Source organism: Pipistrellus hanaki (assembly GCF_964339955.1).
Source record: "Pipistrellus hanaki genome assembly, chromosome: 10".
In the NCBI taxonomy this organism is placed as follows: domain Eukaryota; kingdom Metazoa; phylum Chordata; class Mammalia; order Chiroptera; family Vespertilionidae; genus Pipistrellus; species Pipistrellus hanaki.
In genome coordinates this window covers 60,041,466-60,059,061 of record NC_140512.1, presented here as the reverse complement: position 1 = coordinate 60,059,061, position 17,596 = coordinate 60,041,466, and the positions used below count along the sequence as shown (strand labels likewise).

General features: G+C 45.5%; 1 protein-coding gene across 8 annotated transcripts in view; it reads right to left on the bottom strand.

Annotated features, from left to right (window-relative positions):
- Positions 1-16,212, bottom strand: part of CADPS2 (calcium dependent secretion activator 2) — a 434,503-nt gene extending 418,291 nt beyond the window's left edge. For 4 of the 8 annotated variants that reach the window (XM_084897684.1, XM_084897685.1, XM_084897683.1 and 1 more), the window contains exon 1: positions 15,760-16,193. In XM_084897684.1, coding sequence (XP_084753810.1) covers positions 15,760-16,083 — 324 coding nt within the window. In that variant the 5' untranslated portion in view covers positions 16,084-16,193. Of the gene's footprint in view, positions 1-15,759 lie in introns of all 8 variants that reach the window. The other 4 variants (XM_084897682.1, XM_084897689.1, XM_084897687.1 and 1 more) reach the window with 2 other exon arrangements.
- Positions 16,213-17,596: the final 1,384 nt, after the last annotated feature.

The window sequence follows — 17,596 nt, the reverse complement described above, 5'->3', positions numbered from 1 at the left end:
GTGGTCAGTGCATGTCATAGTGAATGGTCCATCTGCTGTTTGGTCAATTTGCATATTAGCCTTTGATTATACAGGATGGTTAGGGAACAGGGCCATAGGACCTTGCGCTATAAAAAGAACTGAGTAACTCCTTTCAAAAAGTTACTAATGGAATTCAGGTCTCTCCCCGACCCTAGCACATACCTCAGCAGTTGTTTTTCGGAATATGCTTTTGATTTCCCTTCACTACTCCCTTTATTGGTTTGCTCCTAAAACTGCTTAAACATTCAATTCAACAGGGTGTTGGTTAATTGAAAGTTTATACTGTTTTATAGTAAAAAAAAAAAAAAAAAAATATATATATATATATATATATATATATATATATATATATATTTACACACACACACACACACACACACACACACACATACATTTCAATATACATATATTGAATAAATAATTAGGTATGAACCTTCACATTTTTATTCTAAATGTTTTGTGGGAAGCAGCAAAAGTTATGCTCAGAGACTGAGCTGTCTTTGCCAGCAAATTAGACCAGGTTTTCTGTGGGAAATATAATAATTTCACAAGCCAATAATATACAGTTTAATCTCATTTAATAAGCAAAATAAAATAACATATTCTAAATAAGTGACAGATTAATGACACTACTGTCCCAGGCAAAGGGAGGTGCACGGTTTAGATGAGGAGACACTCAGGAGGGTTACTACCCAACCAAGAACTGTTTTCCAGCTGCCAACACCCAAGTAAACGCCCCATGCTGCTAGAGCCCGCTGCTAGGGAATGCAGATGCCGGTGTTAATAAGTGGGCAGATCTCATCCAAGGGGCCACAGCAGGGCTGGCTTATCACCAGGGCCAACCAAAGAGTCACCTTGACCACAGCTGAAACTATATGCCCCAAAGGCCCCTGGAGAGTTTCTGTTAACAAAGAGTCGCCTCACCCAAGATGAAACTCTTAAATAGTCCTCACAAACCCTCAGAATTTATGTTTAAACTAGAGGCCCGGTGCATGAAATCTATGCATGGGTAGGGTCCCTATGCCTGGCCGGTGATGAGGGCTGATCAGGTTCCCTGCCTCTCTGCCATCCCACCTCCTCTGTCCCTCACTCCCTCAGAGCCCTGCCACTGCTCACCCACCATGCTCCACATCGCCCCCTGTGGTCAGCACATGTCATAGTGAACGATAGAACTCCCAGTCTCCCAGTTGTACTCCGGAGGGGACACTTGGCATATTAGTTTTTTATATAAATAGATGTCCCCTTGCCATAGTTGCTTCTACCACAAGCTCTTATGGATGAGCCCTCTCCCCACTCCCCCGCCTTCCCACCCCCACACTCGGTGAGGCCCTCTCAGCTGCTGGGCTGCTGACTGCTTATGGAGGACAACAGATTTAGAATGTGACAACCTGGCCCTGCTTACCTTCATTCTTATATCAAAGAAATGTGGAATGATGACATCATGCCACAACTTCACTTTTGAATCAAAGCAACTCTTTTTCTCCCCCTCCCCCCTTTGTCATAAGTAGATTAAAACAATTTAGGTCATAAACAAGTGGGTTTACAATTATAATAAAACTATACACAACACTGGCTATTGCCTCTAGGCAAACATAATGCTGAATGAGCAAACATTTCTTTTGAAATTTCTCCAACCAGTAGTTTACATTTCATCATATCAAGATCATTTTAAAATCTATGAGCCTTACTCCAGTTAATAGCTCCATTAACACACAGGGGAGTCAAAGATAAAACCACAAAGTCATATAGGAAATTAAAACATAAGAAAAATAGGGAATGTTTTCATTACACACATATGAATACCCTGTTGTCATGCTCTTCGAGTCTCCTAAACAAATTTTACTAGTACATTACTCTGTGTACTTAAATAAAGCCAAGGAGCAAGCAAAGAGAAAACACCTGTTTGTTAATGACAATGTTCAGCATGATGAAAATTCATCCAAATTGATGAAACTTCATCCAAATAGAACGTTTTGAGGTTTATAAGTGTGCTAATAACCATAGGATGATTTCCACAAGCTCTGTCCCTTAAAGAAAGCAAATACCATTCTTTTTTTTTTAATATATTTTATTGATTTTTACAGAGAGGAAGAGAGAGGGATAGAGTTAGAAACATCGATGAGAGAGAATCACCAATCAGCTGCCTCTTGCACACCCCCTACTGGGGATGTGCCCGAAACCAAGGTACGTGCCCTTGACCGGAATCGAACCTGGGACCTTTCAGTCCGAAAACCGGCACTCTATCCACTGAGCCAAACCGGTTTCAGCAGCAAACACCATTCTTTACCACCTGGCCTTCCATTCCAACTTCATACAAAAACGTCCAAGAGTTGAAAGACATGATCCTTGCACAACAAATACTTTTAAAGCCAAAAGGATTATTGTAGCATTTTAGAACCCCCTAAAGACAAAGACAAGAACATAAAATCATTTGAGAAAGTGGGGAAAAAGGTCATTTAATTTTCATTAGCAACACTGGAAGATAGAACACTATGGAGTAATCATGCCTTCAAAGTTCTGAGGGAGAATGAGTTCAGTCATTTTCCCATCAGAATAAAGAAAGTCTCAGATCTGCGTGGATTCAGATGATTTATCACATTTTCTTACAAAGGTGCATGTGAAAAAGTTCAAACAAAGTGAGGGAATTGCCCCAGCTGGTTTGGCTCAGTGGATAGATTACAGCCTGTGGACTAAAGAGTCCCAAGTTCTATTCCAGTTGAGGGTTCATGCCCAGGTTGTGGGCTCGATCCCCAACAGGGGCCATGCATGCAGGAGGCAGCTAACCAATGATTCCCTCTCATCATTGATGTTTCTCTCTCTCTCCCTCTCACTTCCTCTCTGAAATAAAAAAAATATTTTTAAAAATGAGGGAATAGTAGAACAGTGTCTGCAACTCACAAAGACCTATGAGAATGACAGCTCTCAGCCTGCTGTCCAAACACAGACTCAGAAAGGAGTTAAATCAGAGGAAGGCTACAGGAGGAACATATCTGGGCGAGAAAGGTTAAAACAAGAAATTAGTGCTATCTTTTAGAATACTGACTCTCAAACCTAATCAGACACAACATCCCATGTGCTGGGAATCCCCTCCACCTCTGCCCTCCAGATCAATTCTCCCCATTGTCTACTCTAACTCAGCGCCTTGGAAGGCTAACGGACCCAACAGCCAAATATTTTTTGCTCCTCAACTTCTCGTGGGTTTCCCTCTTGGTGAAGCATCAGCAGGAAACCAGAGGGAGGGAAGGAAGAGCAAGAGGAGATGTACTCCCTTCACTCCCTCCCTGCCACGCCCAGTGGGTCAGTGACTAGTTCTTCACAGCTCCCTCCTCTGCCCATGGAGGCTGAGGGGGATAAGGGCATTCCTCTGCAGCCAACTATTGAGTGCTTCAACACCCCTCATTGGTTCCATTAAACCTGTCACACCCTCTTTGGCAGGTGTCTTCAAACTTTTTAAAGTGGGGGCCAGATCACGGTCCCTCAGAGAGCTGGAGGGCCGGACTATATGAACTACTAATCCCTACTGTAACACCTTGGCTGCGCTCACTGCCCAAAAAACCTGGCAGGCAGGATCAGACTCCCCTGGGGGCTGCATGTGGCCCACGGGCCGTAGTTTGAAGACCTCTGCTTTGGTTTGTGAATTGCCCCCTTGGAGTATGACAGCTATTTCCTACTAGGCCCTACTAAGTCCCTTTTTAATTTTAAAAGAAAACAAAATAACTCTTTTGCTATACAGAAATAACATCTATTACCAGGTTATGTTATCTGCACAGACGTTTTAAAAACTATAAATACATGATCCTAACTGGAATCTATAATAAGAGAATATGCTAATTAGACTGGACAGCCAAACAACCTTCTGGACATCCTTCCAGACATTCTTCCAGACATTCTTCCAGATAAAGCCAGGCTGTGAAGGCTGAGGCAAGCTGCTGTGGCTGTGAGGGCCAAACCCCTTGCACAAATTTAATGCATCGGGCCTCTAGTAGAAATAATAAAGTGAAATAACATGTATCTTAGTATGTAAATGCTTAGGCACATCTAGAACATAAACTAGATGCCTAGACCCTCTTACATAATGAAGGAATCTAAACTAAGGGAAGTTAGAAAACATTTAACTGTTGTCAACACTCTGCTTTACTTTCGACATTTTGACATAAGGGCTAAATCATTTTTGTGTATATCTATAAAATCAAGGAGAATGTGACAACTGTAAGTGAAGGCTGACACAAGCATCCTGCACTGATAACACAAATGTCACAAGCATCACTGCCGTTGGTGACATTATTTCCAAAAACGATGAGCAATTCTCAGAAAAGTTCCTAGCAAAATAAAGTGCAATTTTCCCACCATTTACCCAAGAGTTGTATTTGTAGAAAAAAATAATTACATAGTAAACCCTGTGATTCAAATAATTATAATCTATCTTTATCAACACAAGTGTCCATGTGGACATGCAAATCACATGTATGATGGACAATTCATCATGCATTTCAGGATGTGTAGAATCCCTGGATCCCTACTAAATACCAGTAGTAAACCCTAATCATTAAAAAACAAAAAACAGCCCACAATTATTTTTTTAAGTTTAACTATTGTTTCCATTTATTTTTAACATATTTTAGTTGATTTCAGAGAGGAAGGAAGGGAAGAGATAGAAGCATCATTGATGAGAGGGAATCACCGATCGGCTGCCTCCCGCATGCCCCCCCTCCTGGAGACTGAGCCCACAACCCAGGCATGTGCCCCTGATGGGAATCGAACCCTGGGCCCTTCAGTCTGCAGGCCGTCGCTCTATCCACTAAGCCAAACCAGCTAGGGCCACACTTATTTTAAACATCTGCTAAAGGGTAATACCATTCCCCTTAAGAACCACTGGCTTATGGTCCACTGTGAGGAGGCAATGAAAGGAGACAAGATGGGTAGAGACGAAAAACAAATCAAAACTCCAAGAAAAACACAAAGTTTTGTAAGAATAGGAATGTAACCAAGCATACTATTTGGTATTGCAATGAAAAACAGTCTTGATAATGTAAACTCCATTAATTTTGAATTTCTAGACTCAACTACTCAACAAAGTGCAGAGATCCTAATGATTCTTACAGAACAAAGTAAATTAGCAACATATTGGCAAAAATATAGAGAGAATATTTTCTTCAAAACGTCTAGCTGCAGGTGCTGTTGGCAATGGTTTCAGAATCATGTGTGTCTGACCTAGCCAGCACATCCAAAATCCCCTTATTTCCCTCAGAGTCACAAGACAATTGTCTCCTGTCTCATATAGAACTTGTGTCACATGGCCACCTATAGGGAAGATAGGGGTGGGGGGAGTATCCAGAAAGGAGAAGAGGTGAACATCAAGTAACACTAATAGCAGGATAATTACAGAGAAAGGAGCAAGAAATAAAAGAGTAAGTATATTATTTAAATTATAAAGCTAATTGTAGATAGGATGTGGACATACAGACCTCTTATAACAACCAAAATCAAATCCTTTAACTTAAAAAATTTAGCATAAACATGACAGAAGTTCATTTCTCTCACTCAGAAGTCTGAGCTGTGTGACAGCCCTCCTCTGCAAAGTTATCAGGGTTCTAGGCTCCTTCAAATGTGTTGCTTTGCTGTCCTCAGTAAGTGGCCACCATCTCCTAGTCTGAGTGGCTGCTCTAACTACTGCCACAGAGTCGATAACATTCCATCCAGTGGGAAGGGGAAAAGGATCAGGAGGACATGTCCCTCCCCTTTCAGGGAATGGCCCGTTGAGTTTGCCCACATCACTTTCATTCATTGCCCACAAGCCTGAACTTAGTCTTGGCTTCGTCTAGCTGCAAGAGAAGCTGGACAGATATCAGAGCCTGATTGTTCCTAGTCAGCAACAATAAGTAATAATGTAAAGCCACAACTTGCTCCTATTCTGGTAAGATTCATGTTCTGCCCTCCTCAGGGAAATCTCCGCAGTCTATGGCCTGTCCTCCTGAATTCTGTAAAAACAAAGATATTGCCTTGTACAATTCCTCATGAAAACTGAGGACCTCATGGAACCTGGTCCTGCTATCATGTGGGATCCCTCAGGGCAGTGTTCTCGACCCACATTCCCTGGGTCAATCATGCTCAGTCCCATGGTTAACAAAAAAAGGGGGGAGGGCAAATGAGAAATGTAGTGTTCAGCCAGCCAGGCACGAGCTCAACTAAAAAGTACAATGCTATTAAGAAGGGAAGAACAGCCGGAACAGTCAAATCTTCCCACCCGCCCCTTCCATAGGAAGTAATGACTAACATCTGAGGAAAAGTAGTGTGAGCATCTTACATCAAGTTATGAAATATTTAAAACTTTACTAGTTAAAAGAGTGAAAAGGGTTCCTTCTGGGCATGTGACTAGGAAGGGAAAGGAATGGGTCAGGGGACTATTGCTTTTTTCAAAAAAATGTATTTTATTTTATTGATTTTTGAGATAGAGGGAGAGGGAGAAAGAAACACTTATGAGAGAGAGAAACATCAATCAGCCTCCCACATGCACCCGACAGGAGATCAAGCGCCCAACCTGGGTATGTGCCCTAATGTGCATGGGATGATATAAACCAACTGAGCCACACCTTGGGCTTGATTGCTTTTTATTAAGATCTTCAAGACTTGTCTTTTTAACCACCTGAATACATTATTTTAACAGGACGCTTTAATATTATTAGCATGTTATAATTTCAAAATAACAGTATTTTAGCATATTGCTCATTATAACATATCTGTGAACTTGGTTAAATAATGTTGAACAAATACTTCCTACATTCCATATCCTTTTAGTCTACAACCCTATTTAAACCTGAACCACTGCCACAACCTCCTAACTCCCAACTTCCTGCTTCTGCTCTTGCCCCGTTAGTCAATGCTCAGGGCTGTGCAACTTTAAGGCAGTGCTTTAAATTCCATGTGACTGGTATGCCCCAGAGTGGCACTATCTATTCTCATCTCAAAGAGATCTTTTCAGAATCTTAATCAGATCCCTTCTTGAAATTGCTCAAAACTTGTTAACAGCTTCTCATCACACTTAAATTTTTATCTTACCGTCGCCTAAAGAATTCATATACGCTAGCCCTCTCTCTCCAGACTCTTCATCTTCAAGTGGCTCAGCCCTTCACTTAATTTCAAGTTCTGCTCAACCACTACCTGCTCCTCAGAGGCTTTCCCTGACCACCAGACTGGAAACAGCTAATGATGCCAAACTCCCTCCCACAGTCACTAGATACCCCTCCTTACGTAAACCCACATACTTGTTGATCACCCATCTCCTCTGCTAGAATATATGTTCCTGAGGGCTGCCTTGTCCACATCTCTATTCCCAGTGCTTAAAATACTGCCTAGCATACATATCTTTTCAAATGTTTTTCTTAAATGCAATATGCTTTATAGAACAAAAATTTATTTTCTGAGGAATATTATGAGAAAATAAATTTTAAAGTAGATCTTTGAAGATCTACTCTATGCCAGACACTATGCTAGTTGCTGTTCAGAAATCTTACCTGATCTTCATGGCATCTTGCTGAAGTATTAGTCATTTGACAAATGAGGTGACAGCAATGTCGAGAGGACAGTGAAGGGCAGAGCCTCACTCTCCTACACACAGTTTCCTACAAACGACACAGAACACTGGGAGTGGGAAAGCCAAAGAAAAGAGAGAGAATGTAGGAGGGGAGACATTTCCACTGAGATATAAGCGTATTATAAAATCTGGTTGCATTCCCACTTTTCACTTTATGTATTTGTACAAGTTCTTTGAGTCTGATTGCTTCATTCACAATTTAAAACAGCTAAACTTAATCAGCATAGGGCAGTTAGGTCTTTGTCTCAATTCTACCAAAATTGAAGCCTATGTGTATCCTATCTAATAAAAGAGTAATATGCAAATTGACCATCACTCCAACACACAAGATGGCTGTCCCCATGTGGACACAAGATGGCTGCCACAAGATGGCCAGCAGGAGAGGACAACTGAGAGCGACCAGACCTGCAAAGGAGGACAGGTGGGAGGGACCAGGCCTGCAAGGGAGGGCAGTTGGGGACGATCAAGCCTGCAGAGAAGGGAAGTTGGGGGGGGGGGGGGGGGAACCCAGGCCTGCAGGGGAGAGCAGTTGGGGGAGACCAGGCCTGCAGGACAGGGTAGTTAGTGGTAACTAGGCCTGTAGGGGAGGGAAGCTGGGGAGGGGGGAACAGACCAGTAGGGGAGAGCAGTTAGAAGCTATGAGGCTGGCAGCGGAGGGCAGTTAGGGATGACCAGGTCAGCAGGGGAGGGCAGCTGGGCGGAGGGGGGGGGGAGGGGGGCAGGCCTTCAGGGGAGGGCAGTTAGAGGTGATGATACTGGCAGGAGAAGGCAGTTAGGGGTGACCATGCTGGCAGGGGAGGGCAGTTAGGGTCAATCAGGCTTGCAGGGGAGTGGTTAGGGGATGATCAGGCCAGCAGGCAGAAATGGTTAGGGGCAATTAGGAAGGCAGGCAGGCGAGCAGTTGGGAGCCAGCAATCCAGGATTGTGAGAGGGATGTCTGACTGCCAATTTAGGCCCAAACCTACTGGGATCCTATGGAGAGCCTACAGGCTGGGCTGAGGGACAGCCCCACAACTCATGCATGAATTTCATGCACTAGGCCTCTAGTCACTAATAATTTCTATTTCACTTCTAAAAACAAAAGCACACATTTTTTAAGAACCTCCATACGGTCTTCCATTTTGAGTTTATCCTTATATGTGATGTGAAAAAGTGATCTAGTTTCATTTTTTTGCATGTATCTGTCCAGTTTCCCCAATGCAATTTATTGAAGAGACTGTGTTTAATGTATATGCTTTTTTCCACTGTCATAGAATAATTGACCGTATAAATGTAGGTATTTTCTGGGCTCTCTATTCTATTCTATTGACCTATGTTTCTGTCTTTATACCAGTACTATGCTGTTTTGATTATTACAGCCTTGTAGTATAGTTTGATATCAGGTAGTGTGATACCCTGTTTCCCCGAAAATAAGACAGTGTCTTATTTTAATTTTTTCTCCCAAAGTTGCGCTAGGTCTTATTTTCAGGGGATGTCTTATCTTTCCATGGGCTAGGTCTTATTTTCGGGGAAACACAGTACCTCCTACTATGTTCTTCTTTTTCAAGGTTGTGGTGGCTTTCAGGGTCTTCTGTGGTTCCTAGATTATTAACATGTGTAGGGTTCTCTGTTCCTTATGAGAGCATCCCTGTTGCCTTTTTCTTAATATGGAATATTAATAAAAAAAAAACTGGTTTAACTACTTAGTAATCTTGATCAAATACTTTCACCTGGCTTTGGTGAAAATAAGCCATTTCCCTGTAACTTTCCAATCTGAAACATTGGTTTTCAACCTTGGTTGTAGACTGGAATCATCTGGAAGCTTTAACACTACCCAGAGATTGATTTAATTAACCTGGAGCACAACCTGGATAATGGCATTGCAAGTCCCCCAAGGTGTTTCTAATGTGCAGCTACGGATAAGAATCACAAGTGTTTTTCTTTTCAAAAAGGAAATCATATTCAAACCTTTAGGTAACTTAAACAGTGATCATCATAAAATGAAATGTTATAGATTTACCACAACAATTACATAATTTGATCCTTAAATATTCCTAAAACCCTGGAAAATGTGTCATTTGTTTCAATAATGCATCCACTATTTACAATCATTAGGTCTTTTCCAGCCTAAAAACTGAAACAGCAACATGTGACTCTGCAACCCACGTCTTCCTTCCAAAAGAACGGTGTGAACTATTTTGAAATGCATAGAAAGGAACACAATAACTCAAAAGAGGCCCGCCTCACAGCCAAATAACGGGTAGGATTTTCCATTCAGAATGCCCATATTTCATAACCTGGCAATTGGCTCCCTTTTGTTTTGCTTCGAAGGTCTTTAATGACCTCACAAACTGTGCTTTTTATCTTGTGAGTGTACAAACTAAGAGGACCGTTTCCGTTAAGAAACAGACAAAAACTGAAGAGAAACCACAGCATGACAATATTTCACTTTATAGGCAGTCATTGTGCATTAAAATCACAGCTGATTTTTCAAAGAGAAAAGCAAATGCCAATATTACTTAATCTGTTTGAGTTCTCATTCACACAACTCATTGCACCAAATTAAGTTCTGTGGTCTCAAGACACCCCGAGGGAGGGTTAGATGGCTCGGTTGAAGCAACAACCCTTTTCCTCTGAGATACTGTTTAAGACCAGTCTCAGGTTTTACTTGTATGTGTGGTTTCCAACTCACTCCCCTCAGGACAGCAGCAAACAACAAAACCTATCGCTCTGTATTTGCACCATAACATCCCCAAGCCCCAGGAGCACAAAGGATGGGTTTTTATACTGTCCCCAGATCTGCCGGGACCTGCAAGCAAGACAGCAAGGATACGGTGGGGCTCTTACAAGCACTGCGTGCCTCCTGGGATCGGTAGTGGGAAAGGGTCACTTTGAAGTTATTACTTGCACACCAAAAGGTACTACCACTTTCATGGCTTTCTTTAGAAGGGCAGGGGTGAGTCCTGGTGGTCTCAAAACACGTTTATGGAATGTTAGTTCCCACAGCAAACTATAAGCTATAAGACTCCTCTTTTGCCTTTATGGTATCCTTCCTCCATCCTATACATCCCTAATTCTTTGAGGCAGACTAAACGGGACCCTTCCACACATCCATTTACTCATTTCTTAGACTCCACGCACTGCACTGAGAATGTATCAGGCCACCATTGTATTTTAGTCCCGAAAGATGGGACAACAGCATAAGCATAGAGGCACCAAGGACTCCTGCCATAAGGTGATTCGCCATCTTCGTAAATCTGTAGCTAATCTATAATAATAAAAGCATACTCTGCAAATCGACCGAATGTCTGAATAGCAGAATGACCATCCGGATGACACCTTATGACATGCACTGGTGCCAGGCCAGCCAAGGCCAGTGCAATGCAATTAGTTGGGGGGCCCCTGCCATCACCCCACAGATGGAGGCCCAGCCACGGGCTGGCAGGGCAATCAATGGGGGGCGGGGGAAGGAGGAATGGGGAGCCCTACATGATCGCCCTGCAAAGGGATAGATGTGGGGGGAGGGGGCTCCATAATCAATCGCATTGCAGAGGGAAGCCCAGGCACAGACCAAGCCAGCTGTGGTGGGTAGGCGGGGCCTCCTATACAGGGTGATCAATCACAGGGCTCCCGGACTGCAAGAGGGTGCAGGTCAGGATGAGGGACACCCCTCCGAGTGCATGAGCTTTGTGCACCGGGCCTCTATTACTTTATAAAAGTGGCTCTTTCCCTGAGCAGGGGGATAACCTAAGCAGTCAGAAGATTCAAAATCAAAACGGAACAAAAACAAAACCCAAAAAAGACTACCATTTCTAAAGAGGGACAGAAGTGCCCACTTTACTGTAGTATAATATTCAGATGGGAGAGAGAGATAGGCAAGAGCCCACTGTCAATTATTTCACCAATACTATTTCCCCACAATGCTCTCTTCCTGATCAATTTTAGTTTAAGGAGCTTACTCTCCCCCACCTCCATCTGCAATTTCACAGAAATTATTTGTATACATTAGTCAAATTTAGAATTAACAAGAAAAATTGTGTGAAGTGGTGGGAGTGATTATATAAAAAGGTTTAATAAGGCCCAATTTAGTGTGATTACAGTGACAATGCACATAAAAATGCAAAGAACATGGGTATATGAAGCGTGTGGGACATTACGAGGTACCATTTCAATCTTTTTTAATTCCCTCTCCATTATTTCTAGTTTAAAAAAATAGCTGGCTCCTTCTCAATAAAATAATGAACACAGCAACCACCAACTAGAAACCTATGGACTCCTGGCTAACCAAAACGATTGCCACTTTAAGTTAAGCACATATGAGAGACAGTTAGAATTTGAGAATTATAGTTTGTAAACCCACAGCTATGCGAGTGAATGCACTGAATCTCTTCTGTGGGTATCATATTTGCCAGATTCTCCCTACCTTCTAACCACCGTGAACTTCTTTTATCACCTTTTTTCTCCCGGATCTCAATTTTTTCCAAAGGTTCAACAAACCAATTGCCTAAAGCAACAATGACTTGCTTTATCTGTGTCCTTGTTTCCCAGTTTCAGCACTGATCCCACCTTTAACCAATGATACAAAACCACCCAAAGTTCATCTTTACTGCCCTTAGCAGTGTGACAGTGCCGAGGTAATCAAGGTAAATAAGCATCAGAAGCTTACGCCCTGCTCAGACAAAGCTGTTTTGCCACTGGCAATCTGCTTCACACTCTTATTACGTATGTATGTCCACTTAGGACGTGTGCCCACTGGTGCTGAGCCTTATCAGTGCCCGGTCCACACGCCACCACCACCCAGAATTTCCTGTGCAGTCAGTCAGAGCACCTAACTGGCCTAGGGTGACAACTGCTGTTCCTCAGCATTGAAATTTCCCAGCCAAAAATCACAGACAGACCTGTTTTGGTGAACTGTGAGCTTAAAGCTGTTAAGCTTTCTCAAATAACTCGTGGATGAGCCCTTCACTAGCTTTGTGGGCCTTTGGAGCCGAGTGAAAAGCAGCACTGCGGCTCCTCTGAGGCCAGCAGCCCTCGCAGTGAGAGGGCTCGGACGGTGAGGTAAGGCTCTCATCTCCCATTTTCTTCACTTAGAAAATGAGGACCCTTTTTTCAGGTCCCAATTTCTGAGTTCTAAATTCACCACGTTGAAAGAAGTGACTTGGGATGGGAAACACACAATACAATATGCAGATGATGTGTTGTAGAATTGTATACCTGAAACCTGTATAATTTTATTAACTATCATAGTTATATTTTTTTAAAGGAGTAGCAATATGCATTTCAATGAACAATTTAAGCTATTAAATCCTTTTATGGGATGTCTGCCTACTTGAATTCAGTATAAAAATACACAACAGATTGTAATTATCCTGTTATTTCCTCTGCATAACTCAACTGTATAATTCAAGACTGGCTTGTGCATCAAAGTCCCAAAAACATAGTTTATTCCTTTTTCATGTTGTCCAGGAGGAAATCTGTCAAGAATTGCTCCATGCTGAAACCGATTTGGCTCAGTGAATAGAGCATCAGCCTGCGTACTGAAAGGTCCCGGGTTCGATTCCAGTCAAGGGCATGTACCTTGGTTGCAGGCACATCCCCAGTGGGGTTGTGCAAGAGGCAGCTGATCTGTGTTTCTCTCCCATTGGTGTTTCTAACTATCTCTCTCTTCCTCTCTGTAAAAAAAATCAATAAAATATATTAAAAAAAAAAAAAAAAAGAATTGCTCCAGCTTCTCTTAACAAACAATGTGTTAAAAAAATAAAAAGGTATGAGGTGCCTAGTGAATAAGTTTGACTCTTACTAGTAGAACTACTTAGGTTGTTGTAGGGTTTCCTCCTTAATAAATAAATAAATAAATAAATAAATAAATAAATAAATATAAAAATAAATCACAAAAGTTAATCTGACCGCACTCAAGGCTCTCAAACATTTAGAAAAATTTCCAAGTATTCCAAATTATTTCTGAGCAGAACAGATGCGGTCGTGTTGGGAATGCACCTGTTTGCCAACACAATTTCTGGAGAAACACCCCACACTCTGTGGGGCATATCTCATTCTACTGCACTTCGCTTTACTGCGCTTCACAGATGTGTGGGTTTGGGGCTCTTTTCTGTTTTTGTTTTGGGGGAGGAGGTGGTGCAAACTGAAGGCAAGACCCTCCAGCAGCAGAAAGATTAAGTCTCGCTTTACTGAGGTGGTCTGGAAGGGAACCTGCAACATCTGAGGGATGTAATTGAACAGGTGTCCTCAGAGAGATCTGCCTTAGCTGAACGAGCAAGGGAGTATTGATTTTGCTACCAAAATCAAACAAGCACACACAGTATGAATCAGCTACTAAGAAGTTGCAAAAAATATTTTCAAAGATAATATTCCAAATGGGACGGCATCTTAATGTCACCAAACTTTTGTGGGTTTTTTTTAAGACTTGAACGCACCAAAAACAAGTGCTAATGCAATGAGTGAAAAACACTGGAGACTGGATGATAGTCGTGAACTTGATATGACCACTTATCACAGGGTGCCCCCAAAAATGTACACTCATTTTAACAGCTGACAGCTCAATTTTGAAAATGAAACCTATTTTAATGAACACTGCCTTTAGAATTATTCAAAGTGTGTGCATACATTTGGGGGGCACCTGTATTTGTCCAAAGTTTCACTTGGTTTAAGAATGACTACTGAAATTGACAGTCATTTGACCTACAGAATTGGGAAGAGGTTAGGAAGTGATTGCATCTCCATAGCAAGCTTCAGAAGAGAGAAAGAATGGTACTGGCCTAGGGGTGAATGGAAGGCTCATTCCTCCCGATGCACTCAAATCTGACCAGAGGAATGGGGTCCTCAATGATGCCAATTGGTCTGGGATTAGAAATGCTACTCTGACACCTTTCTCTCCTCCAAAACCCAGAGGTCTACTCAGGGGATCCCTAACACTTTTCCTTCCCCGGGGCTGTGACTCTGAAGAGGGTTAGGTATTGTTGAGGGATCTGTGTCATTAGCTTCCAGCTGCAGAGAAGCATCCTATGAGTATGCCCTGGAAATGAACGATTCAAAACAGGCTGCTCAGGTTGGGCCTGCTTTAGGAGAATGGGTACACAGGGTGAGGATGGTCTGGGGAGACTGCATGGCCACTGAAATGAAGGTTTTCAAAACTCAATCCCAAAGCTCTGCAAATGTCTAAGTGCCTCCTCCGCTAAAGTTAATACTGCAGGAAACTAACAAACACATGTGCATCTGGGCATGCATGCATGCCCTGGGCGACCTCTAAGTCTCCACATCGGGTCCCAAACCAAGGAGACTGTTATATATTCCTACTGAACCTTTTAGGTCCAGCATTCCATTAGAGAGACTGTCTGCACAGGTTCTGTGGAAAGCAGCCCAACTGAGGCAATCTGAGCCATTACTTTAGTCTGCTCCAGGTCATTAAATCCCTGGGGTCTTCGGCACGCATTTCACCTGGAACCAACTCCCTACCTCTTGGGGGGGACAGAGGCGGGGGGGGGGGGTGGGAGCGGGGAGGGGACTTTTGTTTTGCAGTGGTTAAGAGCCAATCCTTTATTTTTTCCCAATAGTGCGTTTCCCTGGGCCTGGCTGGCCCGGGAATGACTAACTCCCCGTACAAAGCTGCGTGCCTTTCGCAGTGTTTGGAATTGAGGTCCCAGTTTATAAAGCCGACCAGGTCGGAAGCTTGTCCATTTCACTTTCCCAGTCACCCAGGAACATCTCCCACGCCTTCGCCCTAGTGAAGACTTCCCTCTAACCGAGTGCAAGTGTCCGGATTCCACCTGTTTCGCGGGCTGCACTGCACGCTCCTCCAGACCTCCGGCGGCAGGGGCCAGCTCCAGCCGGGCCGGGCAAGCAGGAGGCACCGCAGCCCAGGGAAACTCAGGTGGATGGGGGACTGCGATCGGTTGCAGCCGGGTGCCCCGCCGCTGCGCTGCCCGGTCCATCTCGGTCTCCCCCCGGGCGCCAGGCTGACCGAGTCTGCCAAGCCCGGGGCGATGGTGCATCCGCTGCTGGAACCGATCCCCGGCGGGCTAAGGCACTGTCCCCCCGCAAAGGCGCCCCTGCCCCCAAAGACCATTAAAAGCCCCGCGTCCTGCGCGGAGCAGCGGCCGGGGAGCGGGGAGCGGGGGTCCCGGAGGCGCGCGGTCCCGCCCGCCACTCACCTTCTGCTGCCGGCGGGCCATGTCGGTGGGCTGCTTGGCGTTGAAGGGGTACGCGATGCACCGCACCACGAAGACGTAGAGCTGCAGGCGGACCCTGCGCTCCTGCTCCTCGTCCAGCTGCCTCTCGGGCTCGTCTCTCCCCTCGCTGACCACCGAGGGGCTGGGGCTCCCGGGCCGGACCGCGCCGCCCCCGCCGCTGCCCGCGCGCCCTTCCCGGGCCGGGGCGCCCAGCGACCCGCCCGCCGCCGCCGGCAGCCCCGCGCGGCGCTCCTCCTCCCGCCCCTCGGGGTCCGACTCCTCTTCGCTGGAGGACGGGTCCAGCATGGTGCCCGGCCGCAGGTGCCCGGCTCGCCCCGGCGGCGGCGGCGGCGGCCCCGGAATGAAAGGGAAACCGGCCGGGCTTTCCGGACACGTCGAGTTACACTCGGAGCGGCTCCCACCCCCGGGCGCAGGGGGCGGGCGGGAGCGGGGAGCCGCCGGGACGAGATAGGCGGAGTCAACGCGGGGCGGGGGGGCGGGGGGGGGGCAGGCCGGCCCGGGCCCGCCCTCCCCGCTCCGGGGCTGGCAGCCGGGCCGGGGCGGGGCGGGAGCGCCGGGCGCAGGTGGGGAACCTGTGGCGCCGACAACACGCAACACGTGGGCCGCACCCGGCGCGGGGCCGCGGAGTGCGCGTGCGCGCGCTGCCCCGGGTGCCGGCCCGGGCGCCCTGGTGCAGGGAGCCTGGGAGCCCAGCTTGCAAAGGGCATTGCTGGCTCTGTGTGCAGCCCCCGGGGTTGCCTGGACGATCGTGAGCTTTTTCTCTCCCGAGCTTCCTTCCCGAGGGGCGGGAGAGGGTCGATTTGACCCCATCACCCTCTTTTTTACCCCCATCTTCCACCACCCCCCCTCCCCCCCGCAGGTAAGGTTGATAACAGAAACTCTCTGGGACCTGAACCTGGTACCCAGATTTGAACCGGAGCACGGAAAAGTGGGGCCTTTGCTGCTCTCCTCCAAATACGTGGGGAAGAGACTTTGAAAAGTCTCTCTCTCTCTGTCTGCTCTGCTGCTGTTTGATCCTCATGGTCAAGTTCACATTATAAAAGTCAGAGGAACGTGCTTGGAAAGAAAAACAAAATGCAAAACCATATCCCTGCTTAAAGAAATAAAATAAAATAAAATAAAATAAAATAAAATAAAACTTTTGATTCCTGTACAGGCATGAAACAGGATGGATTTTATAGTATTTGCTAAATCGCATACGCATTCAGCTCTCGCAGCTCGGTTATTTGCTGGGTTGGGATGCGGGCGACTCCGGGCAGGGAGGCAGCGGAGTCAACATTTACTCGGGGAATGTGTGAGCGCGCCCGGTGCCCGGCGCTGAGAGTGCGGGGACGAGCCTGCGGCGCTGGGCTCCCAGCACCGGTCCCGGCGGTTCTGGCCTCCAGCGGAGCCTCTCTTATCTGCGCAGATTTCTCAGCCCCAAAGCCGGAACCACCTGGAAGAGTCTGAGATTTTGTTTATGTTCTTATCCACAGAGCAGGGGAATCAGGAAAACCGGGCATTCTACACACGGAGGGAGCAGTGTGCGTTGCCAAGCTGGCAGGGAGGTGATAAAGCACAGGGGTGGTGTCACTGAGCAGGTGGAATAACTGCCTCTGAGTTTGTCTGCCCCGTGGCCAAATAGCAGTGGTAGCTTTTTCAAGCTTCCATCACAGTTAGGGAAACAAGAGAGAGGCGTTCCTTCTGCCTTGAGTGACATTCTTCCGGGATGGGATAAACAGGCAAGGAGACCATTACTCCCTCTTGTCAACGTATCCATCTTTAATGGGTGCTCACAGTGATAAAAGGGGTTCTCTGA